The 20225-nt window shown below is 40.9% G+C and overlaps 1 protein-coding gene across 2 annotated transcripts; it reads left to right on the top strand.

The window, feature by feature from the left end:
- The first annotated feature begins 246 nt into the window (after nt 1-246).
- gramd1c (GRAM domain containing 1c) lies at nt 247-20082 on the top strand. 2 transcript variants are annotated; one of them, XM_012857415.3, is made up of 18 exons: nt 247-379; nt 6161-6269; nt 6528-6651; nt 6947-7047; nt 8350-8445; nt 8537-8617; nt 11345-11466; nt 13272-13434; nt 13517-13676; nt 13766-13909; nt 13999-14117; nt 14204-14346; nt 14438-14541; nt 16141-16308; nt 16701-16767; nt 16976-17095; nt 17312-17417; nt 18978-20082. In XM_012857415.3, the coding sequence occupies exons 2-18, from the start codon at nt 6174-6176 to the stop codon at nt 19044-19046; spliced, it is 1983 nt and encodes a 660-aa protein (XP_012712869.2). In that variant the 5' UTR covers nt 247-379; nt 6161-6173; the 3' UTR covers nt 19047-20082. The 2 variants fall into 2 exon arrangements, with proteins under 2 accessions (XP_012712869.2, XP_035981350.1); XM_036125457.1 differs by having other exon boundaries at nt 13272-13422.
- Nucleotides 20083-20225: the final 143 nt, after the last annotated feature.

Here is a 20225-nt window from a genome sequence, read left to right on the forward strand (position 1 = left end):
AGCTTTAATGGAAGCGTTTAGATTTATACATCCATACATGGCCGAGTGGTTTAAAAAAATCACTTAAAACAACTGATTTCCTCCTAAATCAGGGCATAATCCTCATGGTCCTGCTGGTAGAACTAGTTAAGGGAAAGTAAAGGCTAGTTTGGAGCCTTTAACCAGCAGTCTTAACGCGTCATCAGTGAGGCGTCACCTCCCGCGAGGTTTCCTCCCCTGCCGGCTGGATGAGACGCACCTGCTGCGGAAACGAGCGGAAGGAGGAGGACGTCTGCCTCTCCTTTAAGGGGGCTCCAGGAGCGACCGAACCCACTTTTTTTTTATTTTTATAAAACGTCGGTCTGATCAGAGCAGGAGCCCTGGGTCCTTTCCGCGTCAGGTAAGCCGGCTGATCGCTGCGCGTCTGGTTCCGGTGGCGCACACACGTGGACGCTGGAGCGGTGTGTGGGATGACAACGCGGGGCTTTATCTGGTTGACACGGCTGCAGATCAGCTGACTTCTTCATCAGGAAGAGGCAGCCGTGCGTTTTTTATCTCTGGTCTGCTGGTTTTTAAGTTTGCACTTGTGCGTAAAGGTGATCACGGCTGAGGGAAGGTTGTTGTTCACAGAGATTACAGCCATCCTAAGTATAGCTCTCCAGACAAACCAGTTTTTCTTTCACTGATACTAAGCTCTGCGGTGCCTCTGGATTGCCCTGTTGGATGACTTTTTGTTTTTATTAGGCTTTGGTTTAACCCTTAGTTTTATATTTTCGGGCTCACTTTTGCACTTTTGAGGGCAAATATTAATTCTGATCAGCTGAATTGTGTTTCTGGTGTCAAAACGCGAGTTTACGTACTTTGGATTGGTAGGCCACGCAACATTTATTTTATTTAAAGTTATTATGTAAATGGTATTGAATACATTTCTTAGGAACTGAATTTTGGGGATGGCTTATCTCTGATAATCAAAATTACGTGTGTGTGTTACTGTGTATTTAAAAACTGCAGTTACAGGTTATGATGCAAACATCAAATGGAGTGAAATTTTCATTTGTTTCATGCTCATGCTTTTAAGCATATGCAGTTAATGGGGAGTTGGAGCTCAATTCGATTATTTTAGACTCTGATCCCTGCTTGGCACACAATTATCCTAAAAGTTTTTACTATGGAAAATCTATTAAGAAACTTCTATAATAACCTTAAAACGAAAATATGACTTATGCATTTCTTTCCCAATAGTATGATAGTCAATAGCATTTTGGATTTAACAATTTACCTTCTCTCTAGCAACTCATTTTATCCACTTTTTTATTTCACTTGTCATCTGGTCAATGTTTATCATGAATCTTTCATTAGAGGTAAATTGTCGCCTACCCTGTCTGTAGCTAATATGTATTTTTTTTGTGTCAGAGAAACATAAGGATCCCATTGAATAGAGCAGTGATGGACTTATTTCACCATTAAATGTGGACCAGAAAATTCTTGCCAAAGTGCCAGCCACTTGTTTAACATGAGCCCTTCCTGCTGTAATATCAGTGGAGCAGACTGGATTCATTGCTAAAAGGAGCTTGCTCATCATCACTTAATACTAGATGACTTTTCAATTCTGGGTCACCTGACCCTGTATCACAGGCAGTGATCATTTCCTTGGATGCAGAGAAGGTGTTTGACAAGGTTGAGTGGAAATATCTATTATATTGTAAAAAATCAGTCTTCATCCTGATTTTATTGCATGGATTATTCTATGGCACTCCTAGTGCCCACATCCTTACAGATGTCGTGTCGCCATCCTGGATCAGCACAGGGACAGCGGTGTCATCTAAACATCAGGGCCCGTATTCACAAAGATTCTCAGAGAGCTCCTATCTTAGCCCAGAAATTCCCACTTAGGAGTCTTAGCTGTGTTTCAGATCGTTGCTGAGAGCGACTCTGAGTAAGGAGACAACAGAAACTTTTATCCTAATGAGGAGGTGGAGTTGACCCCGTTGCTAGGTGTGACGTTGTCTTTTAACAGCTGTGATTGGTTGATGGTACAAAAAACAACACACTAATGTGCTCCTAATGATCAAAGGAGAGAAGTTAGCTGGTTTAGACTGGATGAAGAAATGTGTGACACGATGATGAAACTCAGCAAAGTGAAATAATTTTCTCACATTATAAAAATGTTTGAACGCAACTTATTTATTTTTATCATCATTTTGATTTGCTTATGTTTTCTGCCATACTGGTCATTTTACTACTTCATCTACTTGATATTAATCTACACTCCCCTGCCAGCATGTTATTGTGATTGCCTGCTTGTATAAAGTGGTTGTAATTGGCAAAACAAACCGAGATAAATTGGAGAAAAGAGGTGGAGAAAACCAAGAGGAGCAGCATCTTTTAACTCCACTGCGGGAGGAAAATGGTATTGAACAGTAAATTGGTCGCGGTGCAAATAGACACACTTTGCAGCTTATTGCAGCAGATCAACGCACCTTTTTCTCTGGGCACCTTGGTGTGTTTACGCACCAGCCTGGAGAGTAAGAAGCGCAGCAATCAAAAGCCAGAGAGGAGAAGGCATCACACAAGCAAACCTCATATGAACATTTAAGCTACTGACATCATCATGTAGAATACAGCAAATACTTCATCCCCTCTTTCATCTTGTCCAGAGTCCGTATTTATGCATACATTTTCTGCAACTTTTTCCAGTTCCTCTAAAATGTTTATTATTGAGAGCATTTTCTGTAAATTATATAAATATTCCTCTGCACTACAGCCTCTTATACATTTCTCACCACTTTAGTCAATCTTTTTTGTATTTATTTTCCCTCAATGTAGCCTCTTACTAGAGCCATGCCTTTTAACTCATCAGGCCGCTGAAACTAATAAATTTCCCTCTATGGGATGACGGTTTATATTATCTATATATTAATAACTGTATGATTGTTTAAAGACGTTTATGGGCTCATTTTCTCCACTGTTTAGGCAGTGGATCAGCCAATCAGCTCTGTTTCCATCATCTTCTCTACTTAGGACACACTTAGGCCCGCTAAAAGTCCTCCTCACTACTACTAACATTTGTTTACTTTAGGTGCGGAAGAGGCTTTGTGAATAATTTTTATCTTACCTAGGTAAAATTCTAAGAAAAATCTTTCCTTTTTTTATAATTTTTTTTACCTGCTCTACAAAATATGATAATTTTTAAATAAATACATTTCTCAGATTGTTTTTGTAGGAAATAAATGTGTAAATCATTGTAGATCCAAAATAAGTGTTTTGCTTATTTGTGAATAACTTTTATCTTACTGGGGTAAAAGTCTAAGAAAAATATTTGAATTCTGGAAATTATTTTTTTTCTTCCTGAAATGACATCACTGAGAGCTACTTTTAGTCTTAGGATTGTTTGTGAAGACGGGCCCTGGTGAGGTGAAGCCATTTGTATACAGAGAGAAGAGGCGTAGGGAGAGAACACACCCTTAGGGGGCGCTGGGGTTGATGGTTCTTGAGTCAAAGAAGATGTTCCCCAGCCTTACCTGTTGCTGCCAGTCACTGGAGTGCTGATTTGCCCGAAAAACTGAAGTCACTGGCCGCCATCTTGCTACTCCCTACTCTCACAGAATCCCACAGGATTTGGTTGCAACTACAAGCAGTTTTCTGGCTGAGTGAAAACGTTTCATAGGTAATTCTAGTCAGTGGATGTACTAACAGTATCAACTACTAGGAAATTAGGTGCTGAAATATTTTACATGTTATTCATATTAAATCTATCTATCTATCTATCTATCTATCTATCTATCTATCTATCTATCTATCTATCTATCTATCTATCTATCTATCTATCTATCGATCGATATCTCCTATGCAAAATATTTCAGCACATGACTTTCTCAGTACTTCATAGTTTTAGTACATAACATAAAAGTTTATGGCATTTGACATTTTAAAAGTCTTAAGCCCCCCACTGAACATGAGAAAATCCTCGTTATTCGATGCTGTAGCGCACATATTCCCTAATTACTGGGGGGAAATAGGGAGTACCAATATGGCGGCTGGTGGCTTCAAAGCGACTCGTTCTAACAGCGGGCGATTAGCACTCCAGTGTATAATAGAGATCAGTGGTTGCTGCCAGTCAGTGAGGAAGTTGCTGACCCTCTGATGGGTGGAGGCTGGTACTCTGAGCTGCGTGGAGGATGACTGGGTTCATGGTGTTGAAGGTCGAGCCGAAGTCCAAAAGCAGGATCCTGCCGTAGGACCCTGGCTGGGTGAGGTGCAGGATGATGTGTAGTCCCACGTTGACTGCACCATCTGTTTATCCAGTAAATTAACTGAAGGGGGTTCAGCAGCGGGCCTGCGATGTCCTTCAGATGCTTCAACAGCATTCATGACCACAGATGTCTGTGGTGCATGTGGGAGAATGGAGGATGGTGGAGCACTTGAAGCAGGAGGGAACCTCAAAGCTCCAAGGAAGCTAAATTACAGAGACTGAAGATTGGGGCCAGTTGGTCAGTGCGGGTTTATAGGCAGAAAGAGAAAATGCCATCAGGTACTGGAGCTTTCCTGGGTCTGCTGATACAGATGTGTAGTGTAGGAGGGGGGGTCAGTGGGGAAAGTGGAGAGAAAGGGTCGTAGAGCTGTTGGTAGGGGTTGCAGGTAGGTAGTCCTTTTGTGTGGGAGTGTGATGAATGAGAAAAAACTGTTTCTGTTATTAGCCTGTCGGGGTCAAAGATTAGCGGGAAACTTCCACTATAGCTCCAATTTTTAAGAATAATTAGGAAGGAAATGAAGTACTTTGATTGTGGGTTCTTGCAAGAAATGCATCAAAATCTGGCAACCCTTAGAATATTTAGACTAAACAATTATCCATTCAGAAAGTGAATAGACAAAAAAGAACAAAAGTTTTTTTCCCATCTAAAAATGGGGATGAGCATTCGCTTTCAATTTTATAGACCAACTTCTATTTTTCCATGACGTTAACAACTTTGGAGAGGTTTTCTGTCTGTACTTTCTGCTTGACAAAATATTCAAGTCAGCATTCAAGGAATGGATCAGGGGTATCCAAACTTTTTGGTACATGGGCCAAAATTGTCAAGTCAAAGGAACTCGAGGGCCAAATAAATTAACACAATTTTGTATAAACCAAAAAAAAGTGTCTTTTTTTTATCTGCTCTACAAAAAGTGATTATTTTAAACAAATTAGTCAGATTTTTTTGTAGGAAATTAATGTGTAAATCATTGTAATTCCAAAATAAAAAAAGGGTTTTGCTTATTGGTCCTCCAGTTTGCCTGTTTAACAATATTAACTGAACTATTTTTGGTTTAGCAATATAAGAACAGTATTTGTTTCAGTTGTTCTTTGAAAACACCTGCTGTAATTAGCCAATTTTAATAATTGAATTCAAAGCAGATTTTAATGCACCAAAGGCTGCATTTGAGTAAGTAAATATCATTGGATAAATGTTACTATGAAATTAAAGAGAACGTCAAAAGTGTGTTTATTAAAAGATGAATACTCTGTGTTGTACTTAACATTAATTAATTTGCCCTAATTAAGATCTAAAATCTTCCATATTCCAGCCCTGAAAGGCTTGTGAACATAAATGCTGATTTATTTGATGAGTTATAACCTAAAGCATCCAGCAAGAGCAACACAGGAATGGTGAGTTTAAAGGCAAATGTTCTGGAGAAACCAAAACTGAGTTTTTTGGCAGGGTTCAGATGTACCTCTGACATTATCTGTGTTGTGACTGAAGCCAAATATATATTCAGATACATGACCTGAAAGCTGAATATTTATGCAACCCTTAGTTGTCATTTTTTTTATTTCACATTCTTATAAAGAATCTATTTTCATTTCAACATTACCCTCTTTTACTGTCTAAAAAGCCCAAATATTTTGGCCATGCTTTTATTTATAAAAGCAATACAAGGTGTGAAACGTTCAGGGTATGTGGGGAAAAAATATTTCATTTCGTAACTTTGTATAGTGGAAACATCTAAACCCTTCAGAGTGAATTTGTTGTATAATTAAGATGCACTGAGTCTGTTCCTTTAAAATAGTTGCTTTCTTTTGCTAAAGTGTTTATTTGACGTGTCCTAATGTTTAAATTATTCCTTCTCAAAAACTTGTATAGCTTTCTAATCTTTGACTATATTGTCTTCAGTCTTTAAACCAGAATATCTTTGCTTCAAACAGCCCAGGGGAGACCATGGACCAGCTATCCAGCCGGTCAGGGATTGGCAGCGATGAAGTTACGGATGAAACGGGATCCCTGGCAGACGTCAGGCTGAGCTCGGACGAAGACGTAAGGAAAAAAATGAAACCTGCTGCATGCACCTGAGAAACCTCCAAAATATTAACACTGACTACTATCACCAAGCCGAGGGAGGATTTGAGTAACCTAAAACTGAAAATGATAGCTTTCACTTCCCTCTAGTGTTTCACATGGAGTACTGCAGGCTTCTCCCCCCGCACCATGTGAATTGAAAGATGAATACAGAACAAATGTGCTGTGGCCTCCAGGTTTTAAATGTACGTGTGATCTTCCCATCTTCTCCAACAGAGCTCCGATGCTCTGGCTCCGTGTCTCGCTGTGCCTCAATCTCCTCTGCCGAGCTACAAACAGAGGGTGGAAGAGTTCAAGAGGCTGTTCAAGGAGGTGCCTGAATCTGAAATACTCATATTAGGTCAGTTCATAATGGGTAAAATAACTGTTATTATTATTATTATTGGGAATTTAGAGACTAACATTTTTTCTTTTCTTTTGTAGTCTTTGGTGAATTATTATTATATATTTTTTACATTTAGCATATAATGTACATATAATTTAAGAACATCTGAGCTGTAAATAACATCATTTTGAATCGTCTTTAAAAAAAATAAAAAAACTTCCTGGGAGTTTTCTGAAAGGTTTAAAATAAAACTTTAATTTTATTTTTTATTTGTCCGTCTGGGATATCTGTCCTATGCTTTTCTCCTCAGACTATCCCTGTGCCCTCCATCGGGACATTCTCCATCAGGGACGCCTATATCTCTCCGAGAACTGGCTCTGTTTCTACAGCAATGTGTTTCGTGGCACAAAGGTGATGACACTTGGAGGGGAGGGAGGGGGGGGGGGGGGCGGCAACTTCAAATTATAAATCTGTATACAAATATTTTACCCATAAAATCAATATTTTATGGATGGTAATGTATATTTTTCAACACGTGAACTACTCTTAGAGTGGGAAAAGAGGCTTTTGCTCCAACACAACTCATTTAAAGGGGCGTTTACTTTCTCTAAGATCGATTTTAAGATTTAAGTTGTGACAAATACAAAAAAGGTAAGTGCAGACCGGAAATTCCAGCTTTGTTTCTTCATTTCAGTCTATCTAATATCTTGCAGCGGAGCTTACCAACCACAGATATAATGCGTCTGTAGAGATTTATACTGTTACATTTGCTTATCAACACAGTTTGTCAGGGCAATGATATCAGCTTATGTGAGACGACAGAAGACATCTGCTTTTCAACCTTGACTTGCATACTGGGCTGGACATCAGACTCTTATTTTCCATACAAGACATGCTTTAGTTGTGCCTCCTTTAAAATCTAGCTTCAGTGATTTACAGACCCTGAAAAGACCAAAAAATATAGATAGAAAACTACATGTAGTTACTATTCTTGGCTGCTGTTTAACCATTTTCATTCGTAGCAAATTAAAACTATGACATGTAGGACAAAACTATTTTATTTTAAAAACTGACCATCCTGTTGTGGATAAATAACGGAATAGCTCAGCGATGAGGAAGTAAGGAAATCTGTTTAATTGGAGTCAATATGGTCAAATCAGATATGGAAAGTAGTTTTATTTATTAGCTGAAAAGTCTTATGAAAAGTCCTAATGTTGGGGGAAAAGTTATTGAATCGTTGGGGAGAGTTTGGTGCAAATCAAAGCCAAATGATGCAAATAAAATAACATTTTCGCTGTGGGATATTTTTAGTTTTCTAAAATGAGCTTTGTACAAAAATAAAAATAAAATAAAATTAATGTTTTTTTGTTAGTCGGAGCCAAAAACAAGACTGGGATTTTTATTTTTATTCTTTTTTTGTCCCATGATTCCATTTCATGTTTTAAGTTCTGCTTATACAAAGCCAACACACCAAACTGGTAAATAAAAAAGGTTAGTGCCGTGTTTTTTTTTTTTTTTTTTTTTTTTTTTTTTACTTTGGTCAAACAGAACAATAATTCCATACATTTTTCCCCCTGAGGTTTTGTTAAACCACAAACAGGAAATGACGGCATGCACCAGAGACTGTACTTAAAAACATTATGAATCCAAAATGGGTCAAGTTGGCACTCTTTAGTTTCCATAACGTCTCTTTTATTTAAAATGTATTTACAGATTGCACTGTCTCTCAAAGACGTCACCTCAATGTCCAGAGAGAAAACGGCGCGATTTATCCCCAATGCCATCCAGATCTGCGCGAACGATGAGAAGGTATTTGGACTTGAAAGCTGTGATTTAGACCTTTTTTTTTTTTTAATAAGGAATGCGTACACTGTTAACATTCATCTTTATTTATCCACAGTATTTCTTTGCTTCCTTCTCTGCAAGAGAGAAAAGCTATCTGAGCGTTTTCCGCATGTGGCAGAACACTCTGCTGAACAAGGTAAGGGTCAGCGTTGCAAGCTTCGGCTGCAAACTCGGGCTTCTGCCGTCCCAAATCGTCCCAGAGGAACAGTACGTCCAGTTTTAAAGGCGCTTATCTGAAAGTAGATAGAGAGAATCCCAGAGACGGCTGCTGTCTTTGAGGTTATCGCTGAAGAGCTGTCGGGGTTTTCGCACGAGTTCAACAGGCAGTGTTTGCTTACTGTGATCTACAGGCTGAGTTAAAGTAACGTTTGGTGACATTTACCTCCATGTCTTGTGGTTGTGGGTAAAAATAAACCTATGAGATCTATCGCTGAGCACCTTTACCTCAGTTATTGATGAAAAAGTACTGAGAAAAAAACAAACAAACAAAACATGTTTCCTTTTGCACTTCCAAGACAATGCAACAAAAATTACTGCTGCATGCGAGTTGAGGCTGTTTTTTTTTGAAGGGGTGTGTTCAGGTAAAAACTTTCCAAATGAGTTAGTAAAAAGACGGAAAACTTTAAAAAATGTGAAGCTCTGAGACCCAGAAGCAGGTTTGTTTTCATGTGGCGCTGCTGAAAGGTGACTTTAAAGCTCAAATCGGATCGCCATAACCAGAAAAAAAGGGAAGCTAAAATGTCAGATTGTGGCTGTTTTTATAATAGTAAACACCAGGAAAGGGAATCAAACTGACTTATTGATGCAGCTTGAAGCTTCGCGGAGGTTCCAGCGGATAGAAGAGCAATGGACGCAGGTTAAGAACAGTCTTAGTTCTATACAATTCCTTGCAAAAGTATCCAGAGTCCTTACATTTTTACATGTTTTGTCATATTGTACACATTGGCATTTAACGGGATAGACCAACACAGGGTAGTGAGTGAAAATAATGGGTATTCATTTATTTTTACGAATAAAAATGTGATGGTGAGGTGTAGAGTGTTTATTCGGCCCCTTCACTCTGATACCCCGGCATAAACTGGGTAGCTGCAGGGGTTCACAGTTTAGGGGAGATTTTTATATATATATATATATATATATATATATATATAGATATATATATATATATAGATATATATATATATATATATATATATATATATATATATATATATATATATATATATATATATATATATATATATATATATATATATTATTCACCTAAATCAATTTTTTTTTCTTGGCATAAATGCAAAACGCTAAGTGTTGTGGGAAAACTAACGATGCATGTGACCCTGGACAAACCATGCAGCTGGGAAAACATGTTGGGGGCAGCTTCATGCTGTCAGGGTACACACATTTTGCAGGGACAGGTAAAGTGGGAGGATGGATGGCGCTAAATGCGGGGTACCACTGGAAGAGATCCTGCTGGAGGCTGCAAAAGACTTGAGATTGGGATGCAGGACAACAATTTACAACATAGCTGCAGTAGAATGGTTTTAGATCAAAGCATACATACCTTTTAAAATGGTGTAGTCAAAGCCCAGATTTGAAAATCGATCTTCAGGTGATCCTCATTCAGAGGTTGCTTTATTTTGTAGCGAAGAACGGCAACAAAACATCAGGCGCTAGATGTGTGACTAAATAAGAAATAAAAATTCAATGCCTGTCTTTTAATGGCTATATAAGTCTCTATCTGGGTTGCTCTATCACAGAAATTCTCAATAAAATGCTGCTGAGGCTGTTTTTGCAGGGCGCTGTAAAATGCAATGAAAGGGGACCGTCAGAACAAAAGGGTTGGGATATAAAAATGGCTATTAAAACCAGGAAGTAACTGATAGGTTTGCCCAGTTTTAATCAGGGGGGATCCTGGCTGTAAATAAACAACAAATACAAACAGCAGAGAGAAGAGAGAGATGCCCTGAGGTGACCTCCTCTGATAGATTATTTATTATGATGGACTTTCTATCAGAGAGGACTTTAGCCCTTTAATTTGAGCTCTGCCCTTTTTTTTTTCCACCCCCCTCCCACCGGCGTGGGGGTGGAGCTGTTGGATCAGGTAAACACATGTGTACCAACCTGAGTTCATTGACCCCATGTGGGTGTGGCCAGGAGGTCTGGTTCGCATCGGTAAACCTGCCGGTGGCTCCGACGACTCGCTGCTGAGCTCAGACCGTCGCTGCTGCTCTCTGCGGACGGAGGAGCGCCGGGGGGAGTTTCTGCCAAACATCTGTCCGGGGTGGGGAGGGAGGGAGGTGTGGGCGGCGCGTAAAGTTGCGGACTTCCTGAACGCGGCGCGGTGGTGCGTTCAGGTTACACGGCGCAGTTCGCGTCGGTCTGCCGCAGAGTCCGGTCGGAGCGCACAGCGTCAGCGTGGGGGGGAGAGCTCGTCCTCTGGCAGGTAAGAGGACCCTGGAGGAACCGGTTCCCCCGAAGTTTCTGCTTGTTCTCACAAGCCAGGCTAAAATAAAAGCGATCGCTCTTATTTATCAGTCTGACCGGACAGATCTGCTCCTAGCCGCGCCTCCCGTAAAGAAGTAGTTTGTTCTGGGCTGTTTTTTTCTCCCTCTAACAGATATTGGGTAATCCGAGCTTCTAAATGCTTTGGGAACAAAGTAATGCAACCTGACTGACCTAGCTGACTGATGATCATGTTTGTAGGCTGTCACCCATGGAGATAAGACTGTAAATTATTCCTTATGGAGTTCTCCAGGCAACCCCTCCGCATATAATTACTTGTTGTTAGTCTTCTGGTGCCTAGAGAACGCAGGAGGAGACCTCTGCATACATGCCTTTAACTTTTATTATTGTATTATTCTAGTCTCTGACGTGCCCAGAGCTGTGGCAGATGGTTAAGCAGCATTATGGCAACGATCTGGGCCTGAGCAATGAGGACATGGAGAGTTTACAGGTGTCACCAGCAGAATCAAGCGGGCAGACCAGGTAACTCGCCTTTTAGTTCATGGAAACTTGGATGTGCTTGTTTTTTTCTTTCTTCTTCTTACCTAATGGTAAAGATACCAGACTGGGTTTCTTTGTTTTTTCTTTCTTCCTTTTTTTTTTTTTTTTTTTTTTTTGGTTGGTTAACAAGCACTTAGTGGAAATCCTGTCTTTGTGATAAAAGCTGTGTTTTTAATTCTGTGGTATTTTACAAAATATACCCCCCCCCCCATTTTTTTTTAAACGCACTGAAAAACTAAATCAGGATTTTGCATATTTGGGTCGACGACGTCACAAGAGGCACTGGTTGACAACATCGCGATTTCAACATAGTCTGAGGTATTGACGTTTGGTCTGTTGTGAGACGTTGAACGTTTGACCCATCAAGTCATCGTGGCAAAGCAGGAAGCGGCACAGAAACTTTAACTGGTATGAATTTAGCAGTTAAAATTTTCTAATTTTCTTTACCTGTGTACATTTCCACACTTATAAAAACGTTAAAACTAGGGAAGAATTATTTTATTTTTTTGTACTTTTGAAGAACTTACAACCAGCTTTAATCCAACAGCAGAGAATGCAAACAAACTTGTAAATTCTTTGTTTTAAGATTTTGATCAGGAATGTACCATCTTGTCCTTTTTAAAGCCTACAAAAAATATTTGAGTAAAAATTGCATCCTGAATCCAGATTTGAACTGCTGGCCGCCGCTTTGGCGACCTCTTCTATAAGCTGTACAGTGGGTGCATGCATGGTGGGGGTGGCTGGTAGGATTGCGCTCCTGGCCATAGCCTGGTGGAGGAAGTAGCTACTAGCTAGTGACACAGGTGTTCTGCAGGAAACCTTATCAAGACGAGACAATCATCTTGATGAAATGCATCGGCTGAAGCACACTGTTCGACGTGATCGCTGATGAACTTTGACAGTGAAACTTGGCCATTCCACTTTGCCTCCGTCCTCCACACAAACCACCTTATTTTTAAAGCTTCTCAATGTTTCAGAAATGCATGCAGCGATCCCAGTTGGAGCTCAAACATTTTTCTGCTGACTTACAGAAAACAAGCAATTCAGTCCTACACAGATTTGTACCCATTTTGCCATTTAGTCCCTTCTTCCATTTCGTTCCTGTTTAAAAGTATTCTGTACTTATGTACTCACACCATTGCGTATCAGTTTTTTACTGTGTATTTTTAGAGTTGTTGAGAAATGTTCATGAAAATGTCGCGCATATGACATGATTTTTCTACTTTATTTTAGTTCTGATCCCTATTTGAGCCAGCTGAGTCTTACAGACTAAGACGGGTTATGATCCCTGATCAAAATAACTCTAAACAAACTTGTACTGTAAGATATATGTCACAGTCAGATAACTACGATCCCTTAAAGAAGACTTCAAATCATCGGTTCTCTAAGTTTAGTTAGGAAAGCCCTCCAACCAGGCAACAGACTCAGAACCTATAGCAACCTGAGGTAGACGGCTTGCACACCCAAAAAAGCCAAATATGCCATTGCAAATACTCTGAATCTACTAAAGGGAGAAGAGGAAGAACGACGAGCAACCATTTGGTTTAAAAACACGCTGATAAAAGGAAGATAAACATGAAGATAGGACAAGGAACTCTAATCTGAATGAAGTATTTGCAAGCAGAAACTTTCTTTGGCTGGACGTAGATTCTTTATCAAATAGCGATGTGCAAGAAAATGGCAAAGAAAATGGAAAGCTGTTGTTCTCTGAGGGAGGAGCTAAAGATAGAAAAGTTTGCACTTGGCTTTCATCAGTTTTTAATTATTATTATTATTATGTTTTTTAGCCTGCAGCAGAAGCTCAACGGCGGTGGTGACGATGGTGTTGGAAGACCGGAGCGGCCCAACAGCCTCCGCCTCCCGGTGGTGGAGTACGGTCCGTTGCAGAGCTCCACTCCTCAAGCCGAGGACCTCCCCTCTTCCATCAGCTCACCGAAGGCCCCCAACGTGGTACCGTCTTCTTTTTGGCCCGTTACCAAATATGGTCTCTGTTTTAAATTGTCTCCTTAATAACGCTGTCCACGTTCTGCAGGACGAGTCTCGCAACAGCCCGCTTCTGCCGAGAAGTCCGGCTCCCTCGATGGAGAGGCGCGTCCCGGAGCGCCTTTCCAAGCGTTCGGCGCAGTCCCTCGACCTCAACGCCAACGAGAACAACGAGTCGGAGCAAAGCGGCTCAGAAACCTTCGACGATGGTAAAACGGGCAAACGGGGACGCAGATCATTCCTCTCCGCTGCTGTTTTGGTTACGTTGCTCTAATTAATTTTTTCCCCACCCCACCAGTGGAGGACCGACTCAGCGGGTCCGAGGAGCCGGGGCGGCTGTATCTCAACAGGGTTTTCCACATAAGCGCCAACAAAATGTTCGAGCTGCTCTTCACAGACTCCAGCTTCACTCGCAGGTTTCTGCACACCCGCAGGATAACAAGTAGGGCCTTAGATCCGTTCCCCGCACGCTAGAACTGACCTAACCGGGAAAGCTTTTTTAATGAAAAGTGCCCCCTTTTTGTGCCTCAGATCTCAACTTCACTGCTTGGCAGAAGGACGAGTCGGGGAACAACAAGCGGAACCTGAACTACACGATAACCATCAATAACCCGCTGATTGGGAAGTTCTCCACTGCTACAGAGACACAGGTGCGGTCCTGCTCATGGGAACGCTCAGGTGGACATGTAAACACGGGTTTTTGTTTGGCTTATTGGAGCTTCGTTTACCCTTGCAGACTCTGTACAAAGAATCCAGGGAGGGTCAGTACTACCTGGTGGATGCCGAGGTGTACACTCATGACGTTCCCTACCATGACTACTTCTACACGCAAAACCGCTACTACATCATAAGCGTCTCCAAGAGGAAGTGCCGACTAAGGTGATGAAGCAATTCACCTATTTGCGGACTTCTTGTTTAAATGTTAATGGGCTTGAACTCAAAACTTCCTTTTTTTAATGCCTTTTTTTAGGGTGTACTCTGACGTGAAGTACAGGAAGCAACCATGGGGTCTAGTCAAATCCTTCATTACCAAAAACTCCTGGAGTGGCATTGAAGAAAATTTTAAACAGCTGGGTGAGTTTTTTTTTTTCTGTCTCACTGTGCGTTGTCAAAAAAAAGGGTTTGTCCTTTACTTTTTGTCCCCAGCCTGTGATTTATTTTATCTTTTGTCCGATACGAACAGCACACATAAAGCACTGCGCTGCTGAATCATATTACCGCTGTGTTTGCTGGAAGGGCAAAGAACATAAAGGCCGATATTGCAGTCGCTCTTATCAGCCGCTCTGAACGCATGCCACACGAGGCTGGTGCTGCAGACCGTTATCATTTATTGCGTGTGAATTAGTCATATCACTGTGGAGGATTAAAAACGACCAAATATCCGCCAATAGGTAGGATGCAGTGCAGTGCAACCTCAACTTTAAATGCATTTTATTGTGATTTGATGGACCAACACAGAGCTTGACTGCAAATTGGGGCAAAACGTATGTGGTCACAGGTGCTTGTCCACCAGTTTTGTCCATCTAAAGACTGATGTTTACAGTAATTCTTTGCAAAATGACTCAGCTTGAGATATTTTGCATGTGACAGAAAAACACAAGGTTTCACATAATGGTGACGTTGGCAGAAAATCATTTACGGTAATATAAATGGCAACCTGAAAAGTCAGGCTCGTTCAGATTAGATGGAAACGAACTGAGCATAAATTTTTCTGGATTCGACAGCCGGCACCCACAAAAAAGTTTGGACCAACAACTATTTACTTACTGGTAGTCTTCCAAAGGCAGGTGGTTTATTTCTATATATCAGAGTAAATGGCAATGAATACAAAAGCAAGTCACAATTTGGAGATATTTATAGCATCTCAGTTAGAGGCCCCTTTATGTGTGTCTCTTAAATAAATGCTTATGCTATATACGGGAATCTGTGGTTGCAATGTTACAGGATAAGATGAGATAGACTTTATTGATCTCACAGTGGAGAAATTCACTTGTCACATCGGCTCAATAATCAAAAGAAGGTGCCAAAAGGAGGAAAAGATATATATATATATATATATATATATTATATATATATATATATATATATATATATATATATATATATATTATATAGATATATATATATATATATATATATATATATATATATATATATATATATATATATATATATATATATATATATAGTGGATTGAAAAAATTAAATAAAAAGGAAATAAAGCAGAGATTTAAGTGCTTCATTTGAATTATGTACATTTAAGGTGGCTTAAAATGTGGAACATTTTCTTAACTATAGTGTAAAGTTACAAATAAGACTGTAATGAACGGTGAAATCTTTGCAACAGCAGGATGATTCTGAGGATATTGCAGTAATATTGTTGGTAACTTGTCCTTTGCTCAGAATAACTTTCACATCATTTTTTATAGTCTAGGTTTGGAAAACGAAACAGATTCCCCCCTCCCCCATATTATTGCAGATAAATTGTAGGTTATGAATCACCTAATCTTTGGGACAAAATTAATACAGTTGTCATCTAAAGTGCTATAAGAAGAATTTCTTTACGAACAAACAAAACTTTTAGGAACAAGAACAAGGTGATTGTTTTTACATAAATGGCTTCTTAGCCGACTGTTCCTTTTCTACACGTTTTGTTCCCTCGTGCTGATATAGAAGCTGAACTGCTGGAGGAGGAGGCGGAGATGAACCAGGCAGCCGTGGAGTCGGGGAAGCTGGGAGGGGTCCGCCGGAGGAGGCGAACGTTCAGCCGGACCCTGCTGGATCATAAAAGGCCCAGCAAGCAGTACGGGCAGGATCCGGAGCACAGAGACGGCAACAGGGGTACAAAGGCTTCGCGTCTAATTTTCATTTGTGGAACAATCGCCTAACTTGTCTATAAGTGCTGGTTTCGCAAAGTGGTGATTTGCATTAGAAGCTTGGTGACAAATTGACTCATTTGCATACAGTCCCTAGAGTGAGAAGCCAGTTTGAAAGATAAAATAAAACGTAGAAGACGTTGCATCACAGCAGCGGAAGAGTGTGGCAACATTTATTGGAAGCCTCTGTTACACAATGTTTCCTGCCCCTGGTTGGGAATATCATGTTACAGTAAAGCAGCGGCAAGTTTTCTGATTGATTTAAAAAAAAAAAAAAAAACGTTTTTTTTCACTGCACCCTATAAAAAAAAGAAGTTCAAAAGCATTTATTTCAATGTCGTGCTCTGTTTTTTTTAGGCCCCGCAGAAATGACGGGCACACACAGATGGAGCACTACGGCGATAGTTGCTGCCATGAGTCTGATGTAAGTGGAGACACCGAAGCTGCTGTTCAACATTGTGATTTTGTGTGTTTGTTGAGGGAGGGTGCGTATCTTTCCAGGTCGGGCGTGAAAGTCATTCCTTGTCCAACCTGCAAACGCTGGAACCTTTTTGTGTCTGCGTCGTTCATCTGATACCGCCGTCCCGTCTGGCTGTCGTGACATAAAACTCTGTGCTCTCCCTTTGTTTCAGTCTGCTGATCCTGGTGGTGCTGAATCTGGGCTTGTTTTTCAAGCTGTGGGCCATGGAGGACGTGGCTCACCGCATGTACCTGACGACGAAGCACCGACTGAGGGAGAGGATGGAGACCAGGTGGGGATAACCTCTCCTTTTTAGGTAGCATATTTCTGTGGCCGGTCTATAGGACAATCAGCAGCTGGAGTAGCGCTGGAGGTGATGCGGTGGTTTCTTATGCAAGACGCGTTGCACAAGCCGCCGTCTAAAGTTGCATGATTTTTTTTTTTCTGCTTGCTAGTGCACCTTTTTTTTATATCGAATGCATAAAAATGGTGGTCTCCGTTTTGACAGGTTTGGAGCACAGTACGGTCCCAAACCAGGGCCAGGGGTCGGGCCCAATGAGGACATGCAGCTGCTAAAAACGGTCCTGCAGGACTCCATTCAGCTCCTAGAACAAGTGAGATATGTGGACTGCTAACGTGTAACATGATCCTCACCGCTAATTATGTTTCATGTTATAGACCAACTGAAAGAAGTGCATAATTAAAAGGGGAAGGAAATGATGTGTGTTTTTTAACACTTATAGGTAAAGGGAAAAATGGTGTGTGTGGTTGTGTGAAGCTTCTTTGACCCAACGCTTTCTAGATTTCCTGCCTCTGGACGTCTTCTGGGGACTGTATATGCCATCTTTTCACATAGATTGACTATTTTTGCCCATTTTCCTTTCATTTATGCATGTCTATTTATCAAGCTCTGTAAAATTTAAATGGAAAGCTGCACATGTGTAAACATTGATTTTTCAAGTCATGCCAAAGATTCCGTACTGGATTTAGGTCTGGACTCCGACCAGGTTCTAATAAATGAAGGGGGTTTGATCTAAACCGCTGTAGTTTAGCGAGGCTGTTCTGCTGGAAGGGAAATCTTGGTTTCAGTTTGAAGTTTTAGTCTTCTCATCTCAAATGATCGGCTTTCCTGTCCCCCGCAGAAGAAATGCTTCGCCGCAGCATAATTTGACCCTGTTTTACGGCAAAGCTGTGATGTCCAGTGTTGGTTTTTCTGATGCACATAGCGCTCTGCCTCTTGGCCCACAAGTTCAGTTTTGGTCTGGTCTGACCAGAACACCTGTGTCCCCAACATGATTTGTGGCAAATCGGAAGCAAGACTTCAGCGGCGCCTCTCCTCTTGCCACGGCTAATAGTTGTTCTGTGAACCGAGTTTCCCACCTGAGCTGTGAATCTCTGCAGCCTCTCCAGAGTTACCGTGGCCATCTTGGATCCTTGTCTGATTAATGCGGGCCTCCATGCCACAGTATATGCTTGTCGTTGTGCCACACAGTTTCCAATTTTTAAAGGGATTGAACGGGACTGCGTGGGAGGCTCAGGGTTTTAGACTAAACCTGCTTTAATAACTTATCCCCTGGTCTTCATGATGCTGCTTCGTCATTAAGGTTCTCCAATAAACCTTTGAGGTCTTCATAGAACAGCCGGGTTTGAATTCACAGCATGTTGCACGCAAGTGGACCCAAAAAGTAGGTTGATTCTCAAAACATTTAGTTGCTCTGGACATTATTACCAAAGTAAATGCCCCCCCCCCCCTCCAAGTACAAAATGCACTCCGCACTTTTCAGACCTTTATTTATAAAAATGTAACCATGTTCCATTAAAACACATTAAAGTTTGTGGCTCTAATGAGCCACAAACTTTGAGTAGTCGTCTGGTAATCAGAAAGTTGTGGGTAATTGTCTGGTAATCAGAAGGTTGTGGGTTCGATCCCAGTTTCCCCTTGCCACATGTCGATGTGCCCCTGGGCAAGGCACTTAACCCCAAATTGCCTACCGAACTGTGTCTCGGCGTATAGGGAGTGTTTCAATGACAATAATGATGATATTACTATATTACTATTAAATTACTAATGTGCCAGTGGGCGTTGATGCTTTAGCAAGGCAGGGCATATGCAGCTGTTTGATGTAAAAGCCAGACGCCCGTCCTTCACTAATTCGGTCCCATGTTCTCCACAGCTTCGTACCTCTCTGGTTCTGCTCCAGCAGAACTTTGCCATGGCCAATCGAACAGCAGCACCGCAGTGACCTTCCCCCGCAGCACACCGAGGCCGCGCTCACCTCCGTGGTGAAAGACCAGCCGCCGGGTGCATCAGGCTCCCCAGAGGAGTCCTGGTATCCACAGCTTTGTTGCTCCGCTGGCGTCTCCAGACGTGTTGCCAGGGTTTCGATCCAGCGCGGCGGGACGACCCTGGTGACGGAGCTGGCCTCTGGAGAACCTGGAGCAGCGGGTGTAAACTTGTTCAGGGTTTTTAAAATGCTGGCATCATGTTTCTCTGTTTTTTACCCAGAGCTGTGCCACATGCAGGTGATAATGTAAATATTTATCCTGGTTTTTTTTGTTGTTTTTAGCTTTGCTACGTGCATTAATATTTAAGAATTTTAATTTTTTTTTTTGCACAAGTCTTGTGAATACCTCTCAATCTTGTTTTTAATCCTAATTAAAAAACAAAAACGAAACTGTGGACTCAGTGATTCAAACTTGAAAGTTTATTTGTCGTTTAGTGATCATAAATCTTGTCGGTGCCAGTTTTGGTTTAGGTGTTTGGTTTATTTTTTTTTCCACATTTAATTTATATATCAGGGATCGCATATTTGTGATTATGACGTGCCTGGCCTAGATCACTGTGTATAATTCATATTTCTCTCTTTGTATGTTCTGATTTTGATTCATAAAGGTTGAAGTTTTTTTTTTTTTTTTTTTTTTTCTGCTGGTGACACACGGTACAGTTGAGCCAGGTTTATTGTTTACAATGTTTCTCCTCCTGAATGTTAGGACAGCCCTGTTTCATTCAGCTCTTCTTCATGCTGTGTGACTAAATGATTACTTTCTACATTAAAAAGTTCAGGATAGCTTCTTTTTTCTTTCTTTCTGTGTGTCACCATTTTCCTGCTGATGGAAGGATATTTGATCTGTATAGAAATGTTCACTCCTTTGCATTAGTCACCTCACGTGTTAGTTTGAACACTAAAGCTGATTTTTAAGGCTAGCTGGACTTTATATCCTCGAAAGGGAAAAACAATAAATGATTAAATGAAACTAAAGCCCAACGTCTGACCAGAAGCCTGTCTCCTCTTTCCTGAAATATATATCGGTCTTGATGTTTGTCTTTGTGACGGCACAATAGGCCATCTGCAGCAGGGTAGTGTTACGCGCTATCTCTGTTACACCAGCTGAATATGTACTATCCCAGTCACATAAACAAT

Source organism: Fundulus heteroclitus, chromosome 21 (genome assembly GCF_011125445.2).
Source record: "Fundulus heteroclitus isolate FHET01 chromosome 21, MU-UCD_Fhet_4.1, whole genome shotgun sequence".
In the NCBI taxonomy this organism is placed as follows: domain Eukaryota; kingdom Metazoa; phylum Chordata; class Actinopteri; order Cyprinodontiformes; family Fundulidae; genus Fundulus; species Fundulus heteroclitus.

Coding starts and splice junctions, on each gene's coding strand:
- gramd1c (XM_012857415.3), top strand. CDS start 6,174: ATGGACCAGCTATCCAGCCGGTCAGGGATTGGCAGCGATGAAGTTACG. Junction 6,270..6,527: donor GGCTGAGCTCGGACGAAGAC/GTAAGGAAAAAA, acceptor CTTCTCCAACAG/AGCTCCGATGCTCTGGCTCC. Junction 14,542..16,140: donor AGAAAATTTTAAACAGCTGG/GTGAGTTTTTTT, acceptor GTGCTGATATAG/AAGCTGAACTGCTGGAGGAG.